Raw genomic sequence first — 24,853 nt, 5'->3', positions numbered from 1 at the left:
CGCCCCCGTCTTGTCCCTCTTTTTCTGCAGCCTTGAGAGCGGTCGCATTAAAGAGCGCTCACGTTGCCTGCGGCTCCTGGTCCTTGTCCTCCCGGTCTTGTCCTCCCGGTCCTCCTGCTGCTCGCCGCCGCCACCGTCACCGCCGCCGCCATGCCCGGAGGTCTGCTGCTCGGAGACGAGGCCCCCAACTTCGAGGCGGACACCACGGTCGGCCGCATCCGTTTCCACGACTTCCTCGGAGACTCGTGAGTGAAGCCCTGACCCGGCTCGGCGGGGGGGGGGGCGCCCCCCGGAGGGCCCCGGCTGGAGGGCCGGTGTCGTCCTGCCCTGCCCCACGGCACCCCGAGGAGTTGCCCACGAGGTCGGAGGGGGCGGGCATCGTCTGTTGCCCCAGTACCAGCTCCCTTCCCTCACCACCGTCCCCCCTACCTCCTGCTCTAACCACCCTCCCTCCTTACTATTGCCCTGACCACCCACCGCCTTACTTCCTGCCCTTGCTCCCCAGACCACCCACTCCCCCTTACTTCCTGTCCCTGCCCCAAATCCCCTGACCTAACTCCCCTTATCTCCTGCCCACCTCTTGCCCCTACCCCAGCTCCCCTAACTACCAACCCCCCTTATCTCCTGCCCCTGCTCCCCTAACTACCAACCCCCCTATCTCCTGCCCCTGCTCCCCTAACCACCAACCCCCCTTATCTCCTGCCTCAGCTCCCCTAACTACCCACTTCCCTCCTACCCCTGTCCTAGCTCCCCTAAACCCCCCCTTACCTCCTGCCCACACTTTGCCCTTACCCCTGCCCCAGCTCCCCTATTTACCTTACCCTTCCTCTTGCTCTCTTTCCCAACCCTCATCCCTTTATCTCCTGCCTTGCATCAGTTCCCCTGACCACCCACCCAGCCCCCTCTGACCTACCTACCTCCTGGCTCCTTCAACAGTTTGCTCCCCTTCCCAGCCTTACCCCCTGCCCCAGCTTCCCATCTCCCCAACTTAACTCCTGCCCCTCTTCTACGGAGTAGTCTCCCATTCCTTTCCCCTCCCCCTAGAGTCCTAGCATCCGTCCTCTTTTCCCCATCTCCCCCCTCACCCCCCCACCAGCTCCAGCCTGATCTGTGCACTTCTGGGTGCCTGACGTTTGGGGTGGGGGGAAGGTGTTGTCTTCATAGGCCTCAGGCACTTTGAATAAGTAGGCTTTTCTGGCTGAGGTGGCAGTTTTTGTTTTGTTTTTTAAATACTATTTAAATTTGTGTGTGGAAATTCTGGTTGTTGGGTAGGGAGGGGTGTGTGGAGCTGGTGTGGGGGTTGTGCTGCAGGGCTTGAATTTTGATTTGTGCTGCTCGCTCCTTGCCCTGGAATTTGCTCGTTGTGTAGTGGAGTAGATTTTTTCCTGCTTATTGACCTTCAGGTCAGTAAGCTTAGTTTTCTTAGGTCTTTTCTCACCCATATTAGGAAGGTTAGGCAGGTTAGTAAAAGGTGAAGTCACAGCAGTCTAGTCTTTTCTTGCAAAATCTGGGCACCCAGTAAATTTAAAAATCATTTATTACCAAGAAGCTGACCTAGGCCTTCTTTATCTAGACCCTCCTCCCCACCCCCTTGCACTGATTAAATGCCTTTTTCCGGGATGTGGCTTGTTAGCGACTTCTAGATTGTTAAAACAATACTCTATATTTAGATTATATCCTTTTTCCATAACTGAACACATTTCAAAGATGTTCTCTCCTGTTACTTTCTGAAGCCCACTATTCCATTTTCGCCCCAAGGGCAGGTGGGTTATGTGGCCCTTAAGGCTTTTTACCATGGACATCTAACTTTCTTATCTTAGAGACAGACAATTGGTGCCATGGATAGAGTGCTGGAGTCAGGAAGAGCTGAGTTTTCCTTTAGTGCTTCCTCCATCTTGCATTCTCTTAAGACCTGGTGGTCTCTCCATGGTACAGCTTCTCAGGCTGCTGAGAACCAGGCTTTCCAGCACTGGCTGTACTTTTCACTCATTCCCCCAACTTGAAATAAAGGAGTTGGCTTCTTGCTCTGCATTACCACTTCCAGGATCTTCCTCTACCATTATTGCTCAGTAACCTCTCTTCTTTTTGAGGTTCGTTCAATCCTTATCTACCATCAGATCAAGAGTCTAGTAGCTCTTTATTGTCTAGGGTCCTCCAAGATACTCAATGAACAGTTTTATCTTCTCAACTTCTGCCCTCTTAGTTGGAAACTGCAACTATCTATTGATACTTCCTCAGATAGCTTAATCTCTGTACTCAATTCACCAAGACCTACTTCTCTGTTCCAGCACAGCCACACACTCTTGATACTGCCATCATCCTTAAATATTTCTTGTATCTGTAGTCATACTCTCTTCCCTTCCTCTCATCTTTGACCCTTTTGGTGAGCCAGTTCAACTCTACACTCTCATCTTCTCTGAGTCCTTCGACCCCCCTATCTTACCACTGATCTTGCCCTACTGACCCTTGGCTTTGAAATGCCTTGAAATATTCCCACCATCCACTGCTTTTGCTCCTGCTCATTTAGTGCTGAACAAAGCTGGAGAAGCATCATGAAACTTATGCTAAATGGGTCCACTACAAGTTTGTTATGTAATCAACTACACTTTTACTATGGTAAGACAATACACCTCTTTTTTATACCATTTACACCTCCCTAATAGATTAATTATCTCACCACAGCACCTTCTTCAAGCTTTTACATCCCTCCTCAGGCTTCCACAGCTCATCCTCCCTAGAACCTTTCACAGAACTTGGTCTTCTCAAATTCTGCCACTTTCTCCACCCTCATTGGTGTCTCACCTGAAGGGCTGTTTCATTGCTAAGGCTAACTCCATGTGCACAAATGATCCTGTTCCATCCTGTCTTCTCCATCAGATTGCCCCATACTTTCCACCTAATCTTCAGTCTCTTGGCTGTTTCCCTACTACCTACAAACATCCCCATATCTCTCCTGTCCTTAAGAAACCCTCACTTCATCCAACCATCCCCACTAGGTCTCTCTTTTTACAGCTAAACTCCTTGAGAAGGCCATGTACATCAGGTGCCTTCTCTTCTATCTTTTTGCAATCTGATTTCCAACCTCATTCAACTAAAAATGCTCTCTACAAATTTACTGATGATTTTTTTAAATTGCTGAGTCTAATACTCTTTTCTCAATCTCATCCTTCTTGACCTCTATAGCTTTTGACCTTGTCAGTTACCCTCTTCTCTTTTCTTTTACTCTTTTCTTTACTCTCCTCTACTGGTTCTCGTTCTCTCAGCCTCCTTTCCTGGACCCTGGGGTGTGGCCTCCAAGGCTCTGCCTGGGCCCCTCTTCTTCTGTATTATTTGACTTGATGATTGCCTCAGTTTCCATGATTTCAATTATTTCTGTATAGGTAATTCTCAGATCTACTTCAGCCCTAACCTTTCTGCTAACCTGCAGTCAAGCATCTTCAGCTGCCTATTAGACATCTCCGATAGAATACGCACATACATGTTAAATTCGGCGTATCTGAAGCTGAACTCATTATCTTTCACCCCAAACCTTGCTCTCTTCCTAATTTGTCAGTTGTCCGGGGTACCACCGTCCTTCCAGTCACCCAGGCTCACAATCTGTGTGTCATCCTAGACTCCTCATTTTGTCCCACTCTCCATATCCACATCTAGTCATATATCTTTTGCATATAATCTCTTCTCTCCCATGACACTGCTGGCTCCATGATGCCAGAGCCCTTATCATGGCATGCCTGGACCATTGCAATAGCCCCCTGGTTGTTCTCTTTGCCCGAGTCCTTGTCCACTCCAATCCATCCTCTGCTCAGCCTTCAAATTGATTTTCCTAAAAATATAAGTTCAACCATATAAACATGCCCCAGCATATGGATTGATTCGAGATCAAATATAAAATCCTCTGTTTTGGCTTTTAAATTCCTCCCATAGCCTGGCCCCTTCCCACTTTTCCAGCCTCACACCTTACATCCCCCCCCCCAACTTACTGTGAGATCCAGTGACACTTGGTATTCCTCAAACAATATACTCGGATCTCCTGACTCCAAGAATGTTTACTGGCTGTCCCTCTGTGCCTGGTATACGTATTTTCCACTTCCACCTTCTGGTTTCCTTTCAAGTCTCAGCTAAAAACTAGCATTCTACAAAGTCTTTCTTAGTTCCTTACTTCTGAGACCACTCCCCATTTTATCCTGTTTCTTTATGGTTGTTGGCATGTTTTCTTCTCCATTCAACTATGAGCTTCTTGAGAGCAGACATAGTGTTTTTGCCTTTTTATCCCCTACACATAGCACAGTGCTTAACACATATTGAGCGCATAATAGATTTGACTGATTTCAAATCCTGCCTCAGACCCTTAGCTGTATGATTCTGGGCAAGACACCTTCAGCCCCATTTTCTTCATCTGTAAAATGAAGATAATAATAGCACCTATTTCACAAGGTTGTGAAGATCGAATGAGTTAACATATGTAAAGTGCTTTGCAAACCTCAAAGTGCTATCTGAGTGAGAGTCATTATTTTTGAAGAGCAGTGCGATAGTGTGTCAGGGTAGGATGGGACCCCCAACAGGCTCATTTCCAATGAGGCGGCCCCTGGCGTAGCCCCTCAGCAACCTCTGTGAGTAGGCAGGCCACTTCTTCCTGCCTCTCCCCAATTCTTTCTAAAAATTTTGAGTTTCAGATTCCCTCTCTTCTTCCAGTTCTTTTTTCTCCCCCCACATCCCACTGAGAAGGCAGGCAATATGATGCCTGTTGTACAGGTGAAGTCGTGCAAAATATATTTCTGTATTATAGGCCAGTCATCTCTGTGGGTCTCAGTTGCTCATCTGTAAAATGAGAGGGTTGAATCAGGTGACTTCTAATATCTATTCCAGCTCTTAAGTCTAAGATCCTTGAGAAAGATTCTCTTCCTTTCTTCCTCTTGGATGTTCCATTTCTCCACCCACCCCTTCACCTCTCACCTGCCAATGGGTATTGCATAGTCTTCCTACAGTTAAGGAAGTTGCTTGAACCTAAACCATTCCAAACTGATGGTGCCGTCATTGCATTTATAGCCACCTAGAATGAACTGCCATAGGAGCTGTTGTTCCTTACCACAGCCACCACCCTAGTTTAGCTCTTCCGTACACCATTGTAATTCACCTGGCTTCCAGTCTTACCCCTCTCCAATCCACCCTCTGTAGCTGCCAACATCTTTGTAGGACACAGGTCTTCCATGTCACCCACTGCTGAAAGTCTTCAGTGGTTGCCCATCCATTGTCTTTAGGATAAAATACAAACTACAACCATCTTGCTGCTCCCCCCACCTTGCTCCACCCCACCTTTGTAAACATTTTCCTCCCACTGTTCTTTAAGTACCAAGCTGGCTTATTTGCTCTTCACTGAACAGAACACTGCCAGTTCTCACCTCCTTGTCTTTGTATAGATTGTCCACCATGCCTGGACCATGTCCCTCCTCACTACTTACTGCCTGTATAAGTCCTAACCTTCCTTTAAAGCTCAGGTACCACCTCCTGTGTGAAGCCTTTTCTGAATTTTCCTACAAGTTACTGTTCTCTCCCTCTTCTACTTATTTATCTCTTTTACTTGTTTGTTCCACCTATCCCCACTCTATGTGCCTTGCATTTAATGTTTTAATTGAATTTTAATTAGTCCGGCACACCACTCTGATTCATATACTTCTGAATTCTTTCAGTCCAATCTCTACAGATCTTAATGATTAACTTCAGTATGTATTCATTTTTATAGTGAGCATAAATGTGGGCTGCTAGGGGATGATACTTAGGAGGGCAATACATATCACACAAACAATGTGGTGTGGTAGAAAAAGCACTTCAAGTGCAATCAGAAGGCCTGGGTTCGAATTATGACTGCTTTTTTTTATTACTTTTATAACCTTTAGGCAAGTCATTTCCCCTTTCTGGGCCTTACCTGCCAAAGGAGAGGGGTATTGAACTAGAAACTAAATGATCTAGATAAAGTCTCTTCCACCTATAATATCACCTACACATGCAGGTGTGTCTAAGTACACAAGTGAGTGTGCAGATAGGGTTTCTCTGTAGGCAAAAAGCAAGATGATTTGCAGTGGAAAACTCCCAAGATTTATGAAGATGGGAAAGTCATTTATCCTTTCCTGTCCTCCCTTTCCTTCTCTGTTTTCTCTCTCCCTGCCGCAGGCTAGGGCTACTGATTGAGTTTGGCACAAGGAGGACCAAATTAAAGAGGGTGAATGGAGTGAATTTTGGTCCCACAAATACCTTGTATAGACTTTACTAGACTTGTCTGCCTTACAGGTCCTTTAGTGAAGACATAAGAACAGGCCACCCATCATCTTCTCACATACTTGAATGAATATATAGAAAAATCATTAAGCACTCGTTATGTATCAGGCACTATAGTAAGCCACTGACCAGTCTTTCCAATAGTATCTCACCCCAAGATAACCATGAACCATTGCCTAATTCAGAAATACATAAGTAAAACTTATGCCAGGTTCCTACTGTCAGAATTTTTAAGCTTGGCTGTTTGGTTTCTTTCTTCTCCTCGGGTCTCCTCTTTAGCCTCTCTGAGCTGAGATTCACCTTCCCTAAATGTGGTTGTATTTTTGTTGTTCCCCTTCACCCCTTTGGGGTCTTAATTTTCTTATGATTAGGCTCAGCTCGAGTTTATTACAAATCCACAGATTAATGCTTAGTCCCATGGAGCTCCAACTTTAATCCTTAGGGGCAGACCATTTTTCCATTTCTGGGTAGAACTTGGTGCATCATTAGCATAACTTTGAGAAAACCAGTCATCTCCGTACCAAAGTGAGGCCAGTTCATTTATTGGAAAAATAATAAAATATGTCAGCATATCCTCAGAAAGCAGGCATCGGGAGTATTGAGATTGGTATCACATGGCCCAGGTTTGAATTGAAATTCATATTCTCAGTTGTCTGTATGACCTTGGGTAAGATACATATGGCCTCTTTGGGACCTCACTTTCCTCATCTGTAAAATGAGGGTGTCAAAAGGCAGTATGGTACAATGGAAAGAACATTGAGTTTAAAGTTGAGGTTGTGTCCTTAACCAACTAGGTAAGGAGGAAATTGGATTTTGTAAGTATCAGAGAATCAGACTTTTTAGGGCTGGGGAAGGGTATCAGGTTATCTTTACCAGAGATGTAAAGTTTCAGAACTCTGGAGTACAGTCTGAACCAGATTAAAATGTAATTGGGAAAGGTTTAACCAAAAACATTTTTTTAAAAAATGTAATACAATGTAGATAATGTTCATTTGAGGTTTTCTAAGTCAATATGCCAGCCTTATTGACTTAGAAAACCAGGGGTGAACATTATGTTGTATTGCATTTTTTTTATTTTGTTAGACATTTCCCGATTACATTTTAGTCTGTCCAATGGACCAGTGGAGGGGTGGGGTACAAGGGCAGGGGTCATTGCTTTGGGGCAGGAATTCACCTCCATTAGATTGTATTTACCTTCTAAACTGAAGTAAGGTCTCCCAATTGGGTAGGGTCTTCCCAAGATCAGGAATCAAGCTCCTGGAGCATTCCAGGTAATCTTATCAATCAGCCATCTTCTTCAGATTGGCTTACCTACAGGGGCTGGGACAGTTAAATAAATAAAAAGCCTGGATCTTAGTAATTGGTTATTAATGTAATAGAAAAATAATTTCCCTAATTAAGAAGACACCAATACTCTCTTCTACAAAGTACATTCTTATTCTGTGATGTGACTATATATTTACTGACTTGGAAATAGTATTCTATTAAAGCAAGAATTCATTTTAAGTTAAATTTTGCAACTGTACTTAAAAATGAGTTGTTTTGTTTTGGGTTTTGTTTTTTTTTTTTAACAAAGTCATTTGTAGCAGGCATTTTAAGAATAATTTCTAATAGAAAAGTTTAGTCAAAGGTGTTTGGGAAATGCTCTTTTTTTGCACCAAAATTAACTTTTGTTTCTAGGGTCATCAAAATCTTTTTCATGTATATTTTTTACTTATTTATGTAGAGTATATGTTTCTGCAACATAGCTAATGTTTGTCCAGTTGAAATACTTATGTGAAATCTACAGTTTTTAAAAGGAATTTAAATGACTACTTTAACTTGATCAGCATAAGAAACTTAAAATGATTATTGATTATAAAATCAACTCATCTTCCTGCTTCTTTGATTCTCAAATAATTTCTCAAGGAGTATGATGTAGTATAAACATTCTTGTAATAACTCATAAAATAATGCTTCTCCTGTTAGAAACAACTGCTGTCCAGAAGGAAAAACCTCTGGGAACTCCATGACATTGGGCCTTATGACTAGACTAGAAAACTTTGTTTTTCCTACAGATAGTTACAGGGGTGTAGTGTACATTATTCCAAATATGCTACTTCACATAATGCTGTATGTCCTTTATTTGAAAGGATTTTTTCCCAGAGGCATTTTTCTTTGACCTTCTTCTCCCCCTACTCTAGAGTCCTGTGACACTGGCTGGTCCCCGTGGCTAGACAGCTGCCTCCTGGTATTCACCAGCTTTCTTCAGCCAAAGGCCCACCCCTCTACAAGCAGGTCTTCTCCATCTTCTTTAATACTAGTACTTTTCCCCTGACGCATCTCCAATGACAATATAAACTGTATAAGATATTATATCAACATTGTATAATACGTGTAAACAGTATAACTCTACAGGCTGTTTTCCTGTAGGTCCTCCTGTTCGACCTGCGCCTCCTGGAGAGCAGGAACGTCTTTTATCTTTCTTTGTATCCCCTGTGCCTAGCTCACTGCTTGACACGTGAACATAGTAAGCTCTTAGTAAATTCCTCTTCACTGATTGAAAAGCCACTCCTTTCTCTACTCCTTGAGGTTGGTAGTAGAGGGTGGGGAAGGTTTAGTGAGGGCTACAGGGGAAAGAGATTTGAGCTTGTTTTTTCTTCCCCTCCCTGTTCTATCTAGTCATTTTAGTATATTTTAAAGTTATCTTTGTGTGTATGGCTTATGTTTATTTTTAAAAAAAACTTTTTTGTAAAATGACAGTTGAATTGTATGTGGTTTTGTTCATATAACTTTTTTTCAATCTGCCCTATCGAGCAAGTCACTGATGTGGGAGATGTATTTGCAGCCTATCTCCCATATTTTCTGTAATGCTGATTATTATGGTGGTGGTAGTGGTGGCAAAAGCGGCTTTTCTATTGCTGCCCGCTGAAAAATGGTCTGGGCCGGAAAGAGTCAAGACTTTTGTTCTACTTTAAAAGAAGTTCAGTTGCTTATTTGAAAAGGAGGCAGGAATGCAGAGGTTGATGAAAATAGCCTCGTGGTCAGTGGGGTGGAAAACAGCCAGCCCACTGGGTGAAGTTATGAAACAGTTTACTAACAGTTCCCTAATGTGACTCAGCAAAATATTCTCCATCCTAACACCCAGTGTTAAGAGCAGTTGTCCTTCCATCAATTCAGGGCAGGTTTAACTTCTGGGAAGCAGCTTTCTTGCTGCTCTGTGTGAGTTCTATAGCAGGAGGCTTTACCTCAGAAAACTCCCAAGCCCTCTATGGCCTGTTTCTAGTTTCCTTGTCCTTAGAATGCCCTATCTTGGCCCTACCACAGGACTTTTTCCCCTTGCTCTCTTAATGAATTACTGTGTTTGAGATTTTGTTTTCTTCGCATTTTAAAAAATATTATCCTGATAATATTTTTCCATCCTCATCCTTGATGCCTCTGCAGTATTTGATACAGTCACACTCTCCTCTGAGTTCTTCCCACCCTTCTTTCTTGGATCTTATCCTCAGTGTCTGGCTGCTGCTTTTTCATTTCCTTTGCTGGCTCCTCATTCATGTCCTGTCCACCCTCTGCATGTGTGCCCCCAAGGTTCTGGCTCGGGTTCTCTTCTCTCTCAGTGATCTCATCATCTTCTATGGGTTCAATGATCGTGACTCCTCCATCTATATCCTAGCCCCTCGCAAGCTCCAGTCCAATATCACTAACTGCCTGTTGGACATTTCCAAATGAGGATGCCCCTTAGAAATTTCAATGGGTATCCAAAAAAATACTCCCCATATCCATCCTTCTTATCTTCACTTTTTCAGAAGGGCACCACTACCGTCATTCCAGTCACCTAGGTTTATAATCTGAAGAGTCATAGGAGCATAGATGTAGAGCTGGAAGGGATGTTAGAAGCCAGGTAGTCCAAACCCCTCATTTTACAGGTGAGAAAACCAAGACCCAGAGAAGTCCAGTGGCTTGGTACAGGTATATAGGTAGGAACAGGAAGAAACTGAAACCAGGTCCTCTGAGTTCAACTCCCATGTTCGTTTCACTGTACCTTGAATCATCTTTCATCATTCCTCCTCATTCCATCACTGCCAGGTCTTTCTCGGTTCTAACTCTGTGGCATCTATCACTTCCATTCCTTTCTCTGAACTCAGTGCTAACACCCTTCTAGTTTAGCCCCTCCTCACTTCACCTCTCACCTTTGTTTATGAGGTGGTTTCCTTGGCTCATTCCCTCTCTACCTCATTCCTTGGTTCATTCCCTCTCTACCATCAGTAGAGCTTCTAAGCATGATAGTCAGAAAAATGAAGCGTGACCATCTACAGATCTTTTCTTAGTGTCTTTATAGAGCTAAAAAAAAGGAATGTTCTTAAATGAATTCGCAAACCCCTGCTGCAGAATAAAATACTAAATCCTTTGTTGAACATTTTATGCCTTTCATAGCCTGACTCCACACTCCTTACACATTACTCCTCTCTCCATGCCAGCTTAACAGGCCTGTTTGCTGTTGCTCAGACATGACATTCTGTCTTCTATCCCTCTGCACAGGCTGGAATTCTGGGCCTCAAACACTCACTCCTAAAATCAAAGAAGTACCATCTTCACAAAGCCTTGCCTGATTTCTATGCCTAGCTGTGCCCCAACCTCCTACACATACACACACAATCTTGTATATACTTCGTGTTTACATTTATCTTCCTCTGTTGGTGCCTGGTATACAGTAGGTACATAATTATTTATTGATTGATACTTGGATTCAACTCCTTTCTCTACCATTTATTACATGTGTGACCTTGGACAAGTTGTTTACCCTCTCTGGGCATGCTCATTCACCTTTAAAATAAGAGTAGTTAGGCTAAATGACACCTAAAAATCCTGTCAGTCTCTAAATTTATGATCTTACGAAAAGAAGTTCACCTAAAAGAGGCCTAGTATTTATTTATGAAAGTACTAGGTGGTGGGTTTACAAAGACAAAACGTGCAATTGAATGTAAGCTGCCTGAGGATTGGAGACTGCAGAGACCATGTGTGCATCTGACATCCTATCACTTCTTGTCTTAGCTGGCAGATTGCCTCCTCATTCCGTCCCTTCTCTTCAATCTCTCCCTATCTCCTGGCTCCTTTTCTGTTGCCTAGAAACATACCCATGTCTTTTTTTTTTGTATAAATTTATTTATTTTTACTTTTCAACATTCCCTTCCACAAGTTTTTGAGTTCCAAATTTTCACCCCATCTCCCCCCTCCCCCCCCCAAGATGTCATGCATTCTGAATATCCCTTCCCCTACTCTGTCCTCTCTCCTATCTCTCTCCCCTTCTCTTATCCCCTTCCCCTTCTATTTTCCTGTACGGCAGGATAGACTTCTGTACCCCATTTCCTATATTTATTTCCCAGTAGCATGTGAAAACATTTTTTTTAAACACATGTTTTTAAAACTTTAGGTTTCAAATTTTCTCTCTTCCTCCCTCCCCACCCACCCTCATTGAAAAGGCAAGCAACTCAATATAAGTTGTACATGTGCAGTTATGCAAAACACATCCATAGTAGACATGTTGTGAAAAACTAACTCTATTTCCCTTAATCCTATCCTGCCCTCCCATTTATTCTATTCTTTCTTTTGACCCTGTCTCTCCTCAGAAGTATTTACTTCTGATTAACCCCTTTCCCAATCTGCCCTCCTCTCTATCATCCCCCTGCTCTCTTGTCCCCTTTCCCCCTATTTTCCTGTAGGGTAAGACAGATTTCCATACCCAATTGAATGTGTATGTTATTCCCTCCTTAAGCCAAATCCTATGAGAATAAGATTCACTCATTCCCTCTCACCTTCCCCTGTTTCCCCTTCCACTGTAAGAGACTTTTCTGTTTTTTTTTTTGTGAGATAATTTACCCCATTCTACCTCTCCCTTTCTTCCTCTGAGCATAATCCTCTTTCATCCCTTAATTTTATTCTCCAGATATGACCCCTTAATCTTCAACTCACCCTGTGCCCTCTATCTATCTACATATACATACATATAATTTTTTTCCTCCAACTACCCTGATACTGACAAAGGTCTCATGAGTTATAAATATCATCTTTCCATGCAGGAATGTAAACAGTTCAATCTTAATAAGTCTCTTATGATTTCTCTTTCCTGTTTACCTCTTCATGTTCCACTTGAGTCCTGTATTTGAAAGTCAAATTTTCTATTCAGCTCTGGTCTTTTCATCAAGAATGCTTGAAAGTCCTCTATTTCACTGAATGACCATTTTTTCCCCTGAAGGATTATACTCAGTTTTGCTGGGTAGGTGATTCTTGGTTGTAATCCTATCTCCTTTGCCCTCCGAATATTATATTCCATGCCCTGCGGTCCTTTAATGTAGAAGCTGCTAAATCTTGTGTTATCCTGATTGTGTTTCCACAGTACTTGAATGTTTCCTTCTGGCAGCTTGTAATATTTTCTCCTTGACCTGGGAACTCTGGAATTTGGCTACAATATTCCTAGGAGTTTTCCTTTGGGGATCTCTTTCAGGAGGAGATCTGTGGATTCTTTCAATTTCTATTTTGCCCTCTGGTTCTACTATATCAGGGCAGTTTTCCTTGATAATTTCTTGAAATGATGTCTAGGCTCTTTTTTTGATCATGGCTTTCAGATAGTCCAATAATTTTTAAATTCTCTCTCCTGGATCTATTTTCCAGGTCAGTTGTTTTTCCAATGAGATATTTCACATGTTTTCTAATTTTTCATTCTTTTGGATTTGTTCTACTGTGTCGTGATTTCTCATAAAGTCACTATCTTCCAATTGCTCTATTCTAATTTTTAAGGAAGTATTTTCTTCAGTAAGCTTTTGGACTTCCTTTTCCATCTGGCCAATTTTGCTTTTTAGGGCATTTTTCTCCTCATTGGCTTTTTGGACCTCTTTTGCCATTTGGGTTAGGCTATTTTTTAAGGTGTTATTTTCTTCAGTATTTTTTTGGGTCTCCTTTAGCATCACTCTCAGTTTTTCCTCTACTTCTCTAACTTGCTTCTCAAAATCATTTTTGAGCTCTTCCATGGCCTGGGACCAATTCATATTTTTCTTGGAGGCTTTGGATGTAGGAGCTTTGACTTTTTTGTCTTCTTCTGGTTGTATATTTTGGTCTTCTTTTTCACCAAAGTAAGATAACATAGTCTGACTCTTTTTGTGCTGCTTGCTCATGATCTGGGCCAGTTACTTGAGTTTTAATCTCTTTGTTAAGGTACAATCTGCTTCCAATGTGGAGAATGTACTGTCCCAAGCTTTGGGGGTTTGTACAGCTGTTTTCAGAGATACTTGTAGGGCCCTGTAAATTTTCAGTTCTTCCAAGGTGGTATGATAAGGGGCAAGGTGTTTACTCCTTTCCTGGCCTGCGACTACAAGTACTCCTTTCTGTCCTGTAACTGTGAGGAGGGGCTTCTCTCCGCAATCACTACAAGCTCCACCATGCCAGCACTCCTCCTCACCCCAGCATCGCCGCCCAGAACTGTGGCCCAGATCCACACACGGGCAAAGCAAGAGATTCCTGCCTGAGCGCTGGCAAAGAAATCCCTCTCTGATCAGCCACTGGATTCCCCCTCAGTCTGTGGGCGGGAAGCTCGGGAAGCAGCTGGCCCCCCCCCACAGGGCCATGCTCTTGGGGAACGGAGCTGAAACCCGGCCTTCCTTTCTCAGGCACCGACAGAAACAGACTTTTCCCACTGACCTTCTAATTTGTCTTTGGCATTGGTGGATTGAGGAGTCTGGAAACCTCCACAGCTGCCGGAGATTCAGTCGTCTGAGGCCTGCTCCAGGTTTGCTGCGGCCTGCACGCCCACGATGCGGACTGTGCACCCACGCTGCACTGCGCTCCCAGCCTGGTGCGACACACCTTTCTGATCAATCATCCAGGTTGTCTTGGGCTGGAAATTTGTTTCACTCTGTCTTTTTGTGGGTTCTGCTGCTTCAGAATTTGTTTAGAGCTATTTTTTATCAGTATTTGGAGGGGTTTGGAGGAGAGCTCAAGCAAGTCACTGCTTTCACTCTGCCATCTTGGCTCCGCCCCCCACACCCATGTCTTTCCCCATCTTTAAAGAACCTTCGCTTGGTCTGATTTTACAGTAGCTGCAGTCCAGCATCTTCACTCTTCAGATATATATGAGGTGTTCCAAAAGTCTTAGTGCAGTTTTAAGATATTAAAGCTTAATGCTATTTTTTAAAAACTTGTTAAAAGCTATTTAAGTTATTAAAACTTAATACTACAGTCAGGATTTTGAAACACTCTTATAAAGTCTGGTTTGTCATTTAAAGCCCTTCCCAACCTGGACCCTTCCCACCTTTCCAGTCTTCGTTTACCTAACTCACCTCCGCACACTTATAATCCAGCCTCACTAGCTTATTTGCTTGCTCACATCCATCTCATCCATCTCATTTCAGAATATTCTGCTTCCTCACCTCAGCCTCTTAGCTTCCCTGGCTTCTTTTAAGACTCAGCTTTAGTCCCATCTTGTGCTGAAGGCCTTTCTCCCTCTTTCCTCCCAAGTGTTTTCTACCTATTCTATATGTAGTTTACTTTTAAATAATTATTTACATGTTGTCTCCCCCCATTTGTACATGAATGCCTGAAGAGCAGGGACTGTGTTTTTGCTTTTCTTTATATCCCAAGTCTTTAGCTTTGTAAGTGCCCTAGAGAGGATTGTTGACTGACTGGCTGTATACAGAATAAACGGAAGAAAAATGGAGGCCTGGGGGAGGCTGGAGAGAGGATGGGAATGAGGAAGGCTTCAAATGAGATTGGAAGAAAACAACTCTTAAAAGAAGTGGAGGTGAATTAGGAGTGCCTTCCAGGTATGTGGCACAGCCTATTCAAAAGATGGGAGATTAGCGTGTCCTGGATGAGGGATCTTAGAATAAAATATAATGTTGGAAAGGTGGATTGGGGCCAGGTTGGGAGAGGCTGTGAAAGCTAAACAGGAACTTATATTTGAATCTAGAGGCAATAGAGGAATAACAGGGTCAGACCTGTGTTTTTAGAAAGTCATTTTGGCTGCTGTGTGGAGGACAGGTACAACTGAGAGAATTCAGTAAATTTGTTACAGTAGGTAGTAAGGAGGCCTGAATGAGGATGGTGGCCCATGTACGTTAGACAGAAAGGGGGATGAATATGAAAATATCGTGGAGGCAGAAATGACAAGATTGGTGGCTGGCTGGTTATGTGGACTGAAGGACAGCAAAGTTGTGAACCTGGGAAAGGAGAGAGATAATGGTACCTCCTCCAGAAATGGAAGTTTGGTAGCAAGACGAGTTTGGGGAAAAGACTGTTAGTTCAATTTTAGACATGGAGAGTCTAAATTTGCCTTTGGGACATACACTTTGAAATGTCCATTAGGCAGTTGGAGATTGGTGATTGGTGCTCTGGGGAGACACTAAGCTCTATGATTCTTCTGCAAAGATAGATGGTAATTCAAACTAGGAGAGCTGATAAAGTCTGAATGAGAGTTGTATAGGAAAAAAAAGAAGGCCGGGATCAGAGCTTGGCAATATATTGCAGTGAGTGATACGGGAAGATGAACCTGCAAATTGGGAGGACAAAGGGAGGAAGCCTGGGGTTAGGATATAAGGCTTAGACATCTACTATTTGGGGCCCCCCTCCCTGTTTTATCTTTCAAGGTTATATAATTGTTTTTTGTATGTGCAACAGAACATTGTACATCACTAACTAAGGCATTAAGAATTTGATCTTACAGTTTGCTTTTTAAATCAGGTTTGTTTACTGCATTCCCAGGGAGAGATAATAGCTAGACAAATAGCGGTGTTCTCCTTAACCTGAACTGTACTACTCAGGCAACGTTGACCTAGCCTTTGAAACCCAGGTTCTAAACATTATGAAAGCAGAAGGATATTGTAGGCTTGATTTTTTTTTTTCTCCTGTTTGCTTTTATCTAGTAAGAAGGGGGAAAAAAGGATATATAAACTAAAAACACTGGTTTTCATGCCTCGTATGTCAAGAGGTAATATTGCTGCTATTGGCTGTCTTTGGTTTCTTTGACAAGATAAACTGTGAGACTTATATAAAAGGCATTAGAACTTTGGTTATATTTCATATGGATCATATTGCTTTATATATGAATAAACTTGTCAGCGGGGATTGATGCATTAGTATTACAGTATCTGGTCTGAATGTGACCAGCCACGTAGGAATCTGAATTAAGACAAATTGGGACATCACACTCTTATCTGAATGTCACTTTTCAATATGTTTTATGGTCTAAAAAGGTAGACGAGCACGAGGAGGGAATTGAGCTGCATGCTCGTATTCAGCAGTGATACTCTGTGCTAACGTGTCACTCAGCGAGTGTCAAGACCAGGGTTTGAACTAGGGCCCCAGATTTCCAAATCGATAACCATTTTTCCTATAGGATAGCCATGCTGCCTCCTGGATTTCCCATCTTGATCAAGACAAATGGAAAAGCTTAAACTTAATGTAATGGAAGAAAAGATCCACAGCAGAATAGTTAAAAATGGAAGTCTCTTGGTGGGCATCCAAATGTTGTTAACTTCCTAATTTGGATGGAGAAGTAAGCATGCATGCAGGTAACCCACCCTTGATTCAGTTTTTTCAGATACTGTGTTCTGTATTCCTACCAGATGGGGCATCCTGTTCTCCCACCCTCGGGATTTTACTCCAGTGTGTACAACAGAGCTGGGCCGTGCTGCAAAGCTGGCCCCAGAATTTGCGAAGCGGAATGTTAAGATGATTGCCCTTTCTATTGACTCTGTCCAAGACCATCTTGCCTGGAGTAAGGTACAACAGCATGAGTTTGGGCTTGAATATCACATTGATTGCATGTGCTGTGTGGTTTCCTGGTTTCAGAGCTGATAAGCCCCATGAGAAAACCTCAAAGATTCTGATCTTTTGTACCATCTTTACAGAGTTGGCTAGTATTAACATAGAACTTCAGAGAGCTACTTAAATACCTACTTAAGAGAGAGAATTTTTAAATGCAAATTGCAATGACATTTAAGAACTTTGGAATTGATTGTGTGACATGGGAGACATTGGCACAGGACTGCTCAGCATGGCGTGCCGTCATTACATAAGGTGCTGGCTCTGCAAGCAAAGTAGAGTTGAAGTAGCTCAAAAGAAACTCAAGATGCACAGATTTAGAGAATTCACCCCAAATGTTCACATGGACTATTTGTGCCCAACCTGTGGTAGAACATTCCGAGCTTCATATTGGTGTGATCAGCCCCAGTCTGACGCACTGTAACTTGACTCTAGCATATTGATGTCATTCTGGGTCTTCCAGAATGAGGACCGCCTAATTAAAGGGAAAGCTCAATTTCTGAGCTGTACTCAAGGATACAGCAAGGTGACTTTATGCAGAGGCAGACTCAATTATAAAATTAATACAGCATAAAACCAGTTACATTGTAGAATCAGTCATTTTCATATTTTCACTAAGCAATAAATCATTGTTTTTCTTTTTTGTCTTTATATCCCTAGCCATGGTTTGAACTGAATTGAATTCAGGCTAACTATTCTGAATTCCCATTAACTGTTCCGGTGATTTTATTGTAGTCTTAAGTTAGACTGGCTGTGTTAGGCAAGCAGTTTGAGTTGCAATGATCAAACGAGGCCTCGTTCCCCCAAATTGCAACAAGAGGATTGTCAGTAAACATTTATCTGGTGTTTACTATGTGGTAGACACTGATTGAGAATTGAAAAATGGATAATCTATGTCCTGCCCTTTAGGCGCTTACAGTCTATTAGTATAGTCAGTCAGCTAGCATTTATTATGGATCTTCTCTGCTATGCTAAGTTCTGGGGGTACAAAGAAAGGCCCAAAATAGCTCTTGCCCTTAAGGAGCTCATAGTCTAATGCAGAAGACAACATGCATACATATGTACTATACATACATATATACACACACACACACACACACAAAAACATATTAACTGTGTCCAGGATATACTTAACAGGATGATTTGGACATAATTTCAGAGGGAAGACACTAAGGAAAGGATTGTTGCTGAAACTTGAAGGGAGCCACAGAAGCGGGGGGGTAGGAGATAAGCAAAGAGAGCATTCTACACGTGGGGGACAACTAATGAAAACTCTCAGAATTGAGGCATAGAGCGTTTTGTGTGAGCAACAGCAGGGAGGCCAGAAGTGGGGTACGGTAGGTAGGTAGGGAGGGGAGGGATGGTCAGATCCTAGACCCTTGTTTTAGGAAGATCAGTTTGACAGCTGATTGAAGAGCCAAAACATTGAAAAAATAACTATAATAACTTGCAGTTGTGGTCCATGAGGTAAGGTGTGCTTTCTTTGCAACCACTCTTGAAAGTAGATAGTACAAGTCATACTGTCCTCATCAAAAATGACGCAATAAATAGCTTGCCCATTCATGGTTATAGTTTTTGAAGCCATTGTATTCTCCGGTTCTCCTGACTCCAAACACAGAAATGTTTTTCACTGTGCTGCCATGGTGTGTTTTGCAAAGTAAATATAATGTATAAGTAAGGTATGGAGTGCTATGAGAAGTCAGGGGAAGGGAAAGATCGGTGAAGTGGCAAGTGGTAGCAGTAAAGCTAGGACTGCTAAGTGTGCTGGCCTTGGAGTCAAGAAATTGATTTGGGTTCAGAGAATGGCCTCTCTTAACCTACTTGTTAGTACCTACCCGTCCTGCACGGCTATGATGATGATCAAGAGGATGTGGATAAATTCTTTTATAAATGTTGGCCATTATTGTTACTATGAAGTAGTGCAGTTTGTCTGACACATTACTACATGAAGAAGATAATTGTGATTACATTTAATTGAAAAGCTTTTGCATGAACAAAGTTGATGCAAAAGCAAAACATTAAGCATCAAAAGTTTCTGATATATCCAAAATTGATAGGAAACTAACAAAATATATAACTAAAATATGACAAATGAATCATTCTTCCATGGATAAATGGTTGTTAAATCTATAAACAAACAGTTCTCAAAAGAATAATTATGAACTGTTAGCAACCTTATGAAAAAATGGCTATAAATCACTTAATAAGGTGAACATATTAAAACAATTCAGATTTTATTTCACACTTGCAAATCAGAAAGGTAATAAGATGAAAATGATGGTGAAGGGGCTACAGGAATAGAGGCGCACTAAGCTGCTCAGTCCAACAGCTACGATATAGTCCACCTACTGTGTGCTCGGCACTGAGGATTACAGAGACAAGATGAAGCCACCCTTTCCCTCATGGACCTCATACATTTATCAGCAGGAGAATGAACCTCTATACAAAATAGTTACAGGGTGGCTTTAAAGAGGGAAGGAAGGCACTAATATCTCTCTTTTTATTTTATTTTGCTTTTTGATGAGGCAATCGAGGTTAAGTGACATGCCCAGGGTCACACAGCTAGTAAGTGTCAAATGTCTGAGGCCGGATTTGAACTCAGGTCCTCCTGACTCCAAGGCCAGAGCTCTATCCACTGTACCACCTAGGTGTCCCAAAAGGCACTAATGTCTTGAAGAATTAGTTATGCTAAAAAAGAGACTAACCTGTCCATGCCCTTTGACCCACTGCTAGGCATATTCCCCAAGAAGGTCAAAGACAGGAAGATTCCATAGAAAACAAAGTGTCCTTGGCACATTTTGGGGTAGCAGTCAACAAGCACTTATGAAGTGCCTGCTATGTACCAGCAAAGGACTGGAAACAAGTAGGTGCTCATCAATTAGGAAGTGACTAAACAAATTATATATTGTAAATATAGTGGAATATTACTGCACCATAAGAAATGAAGGATGCAGAGAAACATGGGAAGACTTACATGAACCTAGTGTAGCATGAGGTAAACAGAGCCAGAAAAATCATCTGTGTGTTAGCTCCAGCAGTACAAATGGAACCACAAAATTCAACTGAACTGACCAGGCACGACCCTGGTAAAGAGCTGAAGAAATTATGTCCTTTTTTTCTTTGGGAAGGTAAGGGAACTGTAGATGAGGCCCTAGGCATATGCACTCAAAAGCAGTTTATGCATCTGTTGGTTTTGCTGAACTAATACTCTTTGTTACAAGAGAAGGCTCCCTGGTGATTAGGAATGGGTGGTCTTACTGGTTGGAACTTGAAAATGAAAGTGATGTACAAAGTATCAATAAACCAGAAATAAAGATTAAGCTGGAAATTTGAATTAGACCGTGGTTAGAATTGTTCACGTGTCCACCCATTAGGAGTTTTGGTTCATAGTTCAAGAAGAGAGATCACTTTGTCCACTCCTTACTCTGTTAAAAGGGTTTAGCTATTAAGACCATCCAGGGAACATACCTGGCTTATATTCATGTTTTGCCCTCTGTCAGGATATCAATGCATACAATGGAGACGAGCCCACAGAGAAGCTGCCTTTCCCCATCATCGATGATCACAACCGGGACCTTGCCATCAAGTTGGGCATGTTAGACCCAGATGAACGGGACGGGCAGGGCATGCCTCTGACAGCTCGTGTGGTGAGTGTCATAGTCCAGCTTCAGGCTTTGCAAGCATTCGTGTACATGTTTCTTCCGTGGGACCCGCTTGCCTTGTGACACTTTGATTTAAGGGTGGTGTTACTTCAGCAGCATCAGATGAGCTTCAGAGGTCAGCTGCTCCATCCTCTTTTCCACCTTCCGTGTTCCTATCAGTCTAAACACTTGGGTGCCAGTTGGGGGGTGGAGGGGGTGGCGTGAGGGGCTGTTTGAGGTTAGGAATTCTCATTCAGCAAGCTTTCATTATTCCATAAATGCAGAGACAAAAATGAAAAACAAAAAACTGAGGAACTAACATTCTGTTGTGGAATGAAACATGTAAATTGGTTAATCAATATGTATTTATTAAGAGTAAACAAATAAAGAGGTAACTAGGTTGTGTGGTGAATATAATGCCTGAGTCAGGAAGAACCAAGTTTAAATCTTAGCCTCCGTTTCAGAATCTGTAAAATGAGAGGTTAGATTCAATGGCTGCTGCGGTCCCTTTGACCTCTCCATCTGTTCCTAGCTATGTATATGATTTTGAGGAGGAAGGGGAGACTTAACCAATTAGGGGCATCAGGAAGGACATCCCACTGGAGATTAATCCATCTCCTTACATAAAAATGAGATCATGTGTGGCGGGGGGGGTGGTCTATGCAGAGAAACACCACTATCTTTGCTGCCTGGATCAAGGTATAAATTACACTTCCTAAATAATAGAAGTACACACCCTACACTTTTCTGCATTTTGCAGGTATTTATTTTTGGCCCCGATAAGAAGTTGAAGCTGTCTGTCCTTTACCCAGCAACTACGGGCAGGAACTTTGACGAGATCCTCAGAGTGGTTGATTCCCTTCAGTTGACTGCATACAAGAAGGTTGCTACTCCTGTTGACTGGAAAGTAAGAACTCAACATCTGTCTGCCCAACTGGAATAAGACCAGTGTAAACCAGAATTCCTGAAAGAGGAGAGAGCCTGATGTAGTAAACAGAGAGCAGATTCAGAGACAGGAAGACCTGGGTTCAAGCCCGGCTCTGATCCATAGTGACTTGGTGACCCTGGACAAGCCCCATGATAACTCTGAAAAACAGTTGGTGGGGGGAGTTTCCTGCCTGGGAGGTCTCTATTCTGGTGATAGATAGATATCTACATTTCTGTGTGTGTGTGTGTGTGTGTGTGTACATACATCCTTATGTATCCCTTCACCTTGAAATATTATGAAACATTTTATATTCAGGGTCAGTCTTTTACAGATTTTTCCATTGCTGATCACATCACATAAATGGAACTTAGGTATTTCAGAAACTTGCCTGGACACTGTATCTCTAGGGATTTCTTTAAAGATAGGTCATAGATTATGTCTTCTACATTAGGAACAAGAGAGTGTGTATTTAGACAAAAGACGTAGAGCTGGAAGGGCCCTCAAGCGCTACACGGTCCAATCCCATCGCATTACAGATAGAGGAAATATCACCTACGTGCCAGGGAGATCGGGCAACTTGTCCAAGGGCCTGTGGAGTCTGATAACGGGAGGCAGGATTGGAACCTGCTTAATCTTAATCTGTGTGTCTAGTGAGTCTGAAAATTGGGAGATCTGATTCTTAGCTCTGAGGTCAAGAAAACTAACCTCAACATCCCTGTCCTCCTCTTGATAAAATTATTATCTTAAAGATCTTAACAGGTGTTAAAACACTGAATAGGTGTTATAGAAGTTCATGTAGTGGTCTCATCCTTATAACAAAAGTTTCCCTTTTCCGTTTAAGAAATTTACATCAACAAAGGGAAGGATAATGGCCCAAACTTTTCCCTTTGATCTCTCTTAAAGTCCCTAGGAAATGTAGGAGGGGGATTCAAGTCAGTAAATCCTTGTTAGTTGCCTGCTGTGTTTTGTGCACTCTGCTGTGAGCTAGGTATACAACAGCCCAGCCCTCAAGGAATTCACTTCATTTATTTATTCATGCTTTTATTTATTTAGGGAGCTTACATTTTGCTGTATTCTTTCACTATAAAATAAACTACTGACAACTTTTTTTTAGAGTTTGGACAGCTCCACCCCAGGCATCACAATTAACATTAAAACTTTTCTTATTAATCTTTCTCCAGTGTGGGGATAGTGTCATGGTTGTTCCAACTATCTCTGAAGAGGAAGCCAAAAAACTGTTCCCCAAAGGCGTCTTCACCAAAGAGCTCCCATCAGGCAAGAAATACCTACGGTATACCCCTCAGCCGTAGGTTATGCCGGGAGGACCATGCTGGGGTCTGGCTGGAGCGCCCTTGAAGACCTCTACCAGAAGGGATACCAGCCTGCCAATCGTGTCTTCCTACAGTAATTGATTTAAACATCTCGGGGTGATGAAAGGAGTTTGGGGGCTGCTCTACTAATGGCTTGTTAAATGAAAATGGCACTAAAAGTCACCCATGATTCCTCTCCTTGTGCCTTTACCAGCATTTCACTTGGGTCACTGAACTAAAGCTCCCTTGTTGCTCTGCTGGCTCTCTCTGGGATGGCACTATTTGGGACTTTAGTCTTTGTGAGATCTGTTGCAGTCTCCATCAGCCAGCTAGTATGGTTGGCATTTAGAAAAGGGACTACTTAGGAGCATTGCAGGAATAGGACTTCTTTAACTGACCTGATATACAAGTCATCTCTTTTTCTAATTATCCATTTGAGGGAGGAGACAATTTAACATGTCTGATTTTGAGCTTCACCTCCCTTAGTTTATGACCAACAATTTGTAATGATTTATTTGGTTTTTTTTTCCTCTAATGTTGAGTGTTCTGACCACAGTTAGGAAAAAGTTGGAGAGTAACAGGAAAGCAGAATACAACCTTAAAATACTTTGTTAGATTGGGCAAAAGAGCTTTCTAATTATGTTACAGTGTGTGGTTGAGACTACAGTGCCTGCTAAGTGATGTGCAGGATGGTGGAGGGCCATGATTATGGGTGCCTTTTTTAAACAAGTCACGTATCTAGACACGGGAAACTGCTCTTAAATGTTCATAATAAGATGAAAGCATGTATACTCAAGGGAAAGGAAGGGATAAATATACTATTTCTTTACTATAAAATGTTGTCTCTGCAGTGGATTGTTTTCTGATATTTTGCCTTTAGGGGAGCCACAAATAAAAGCATTTTGAAACTAGGTCATAAGTCTCTAAATTTGGTTGTATGTGTCTGCAGTCATTTCTTGAATCCCACCTCACCCCACTGTGACTTCCTCATCGTAAATAAGAAACCGTTAAGTAAACCTGAGCCAGCCACCTTTCTTTTTTCTAAATTCTATTTTATTGATATCTTTTGTCTATACATCCCCTTCATTTCTGAACATGCTCCTACTACCAGTGAGCCATTGCTTAACTCCTGGGCCTTAGTTTCCTCATCTTTAAAATAAGGAAGTTAAATTAGATGGCCCCGGAGGTCTAATCCAGCTTAGTGTGCTATTTCCTCATACACAGCTTAAATTAAAGCCCAACCTTTTGGTCTTTGTAGGAAGAATTTATCTGGGGAGAAGTGAGACACCCCCCCCCCAAACCCTCAATGACTATATGTTAAAAAAAATCTTCAGCTGGAATAGTTTTTATGTTTCCTAAATTATCACATTGGTCCCTCCCAGCTCTAAATCTATAATTCTATGATTTACCCTGTTCTAGGCTGGGGTGATACATAAAAACAGCTGTGTAAGAATGGTGTTCCTTTTACAGTATGTAGATGTGATTTTTTTTCTTTCTTTTTAAACAATACATAGAAGTGATTTTGTCATTTAAATTCACATGGCACTGTTCCATTGCTGTGGGTATATGTGACATCTAAAATCCAATTCCAAAGCCTCATCTTAGGGTGAAGGTGACTAAGCTACTAAGCTGCAAAGGCTTGGGGCACAGACCTACCCAAAACATTGTCTTCTGCATCAGATTTCGTAAGTTGTTGGGAGAGGCTCGGCACCCAAAGCTTGGTGGCTAGCTGTTGAATTTTGGCCGTAGCAACATGTGAAAATTCCAGTTCTTAAATCTGTGACTTCCCTAGCTATGAGATGACCCAGCAATTAGATACCTTTATGTGTTGTGTAATTGCCTCCAGGGTATTATAGTTGCATTAGTAATAGGAGCTTTGAGAAGTATTTCCAGCCCCACCTAAAGGGGTG

General features: G+C 42.3%; 1 protein-coding gene across 1 annotated transcript; it reads left to right on the top strand.

Moving 5' to 3' along the window:
* Nucleotides 1-23,854, top strand: PRDX6 (peroxiredoxin 6). Its single transcript, XM_020970495.2, has 5 exons — nt 1-245; nt 16,866-17,022; nt 20,565-20,711; nt 21,466-21,612; nt 22,815-23,854. Exons 1-5 carry the CDS (start codon nt 151-153, stop codon nt 22,941-22,943), a joined length of 675 nt encoding a protein of 224 aa, XP_020826154.1. The 5' UTR covers nt 1-150; the 3' UTR covers nt 22,944-23,854.
* Nucleotides 23,855-24,853: the final 999 nt, after the last annotated feature.

Source organism: Phascolarctos cinereus, unplaced genomic scaffold, assembly GCF_003287225.1.
Source record: "Phascolarctos cinereus isolate Bilbo 61053 unplaced genomic scaffold, phaCin_HiC Scaffold_5;HRSCAF=322, whole genome shotgun sequence".
Classification (NCBI taxonomy): Eukaryota; Metazoa; Chordata; class Mammalia; order Diprotodontia; family Phascolarctidae; genus Phascolarctos; species Phascolarctos cinereus.
This window is presented reverse-complemented; position numbering and strand designations above follow the sequence as displayed.

What these genes read in the sequence shown, in the direction of transcription:
- PRDX6 (XM_020970495.2), top strand. Translation starts at nt 151, where the DNA reads ATGCCCGGAGGTCTGCTGCTCGGAGACGAGGCCCCCAACTTCGAGGCG. An exon ending in CACGACTTCCTCGGAGACTC is followed by an intron (nt 246 to 16,865) that starts GTGAGTGAAGCC and finishes TATTCCTACCAG; the next exon opens with ATGGGGCATCCTGTTCTCCC. An exon ending in CTACTCCTGTTGACTGGAAA is followed by an intron (nt 21,613 to 22,814) that starts GTAAGAACTCAA and finishes ATCTTTCTCCAG; the next exon opens with TGTGGGGATAGTGTCATGGT.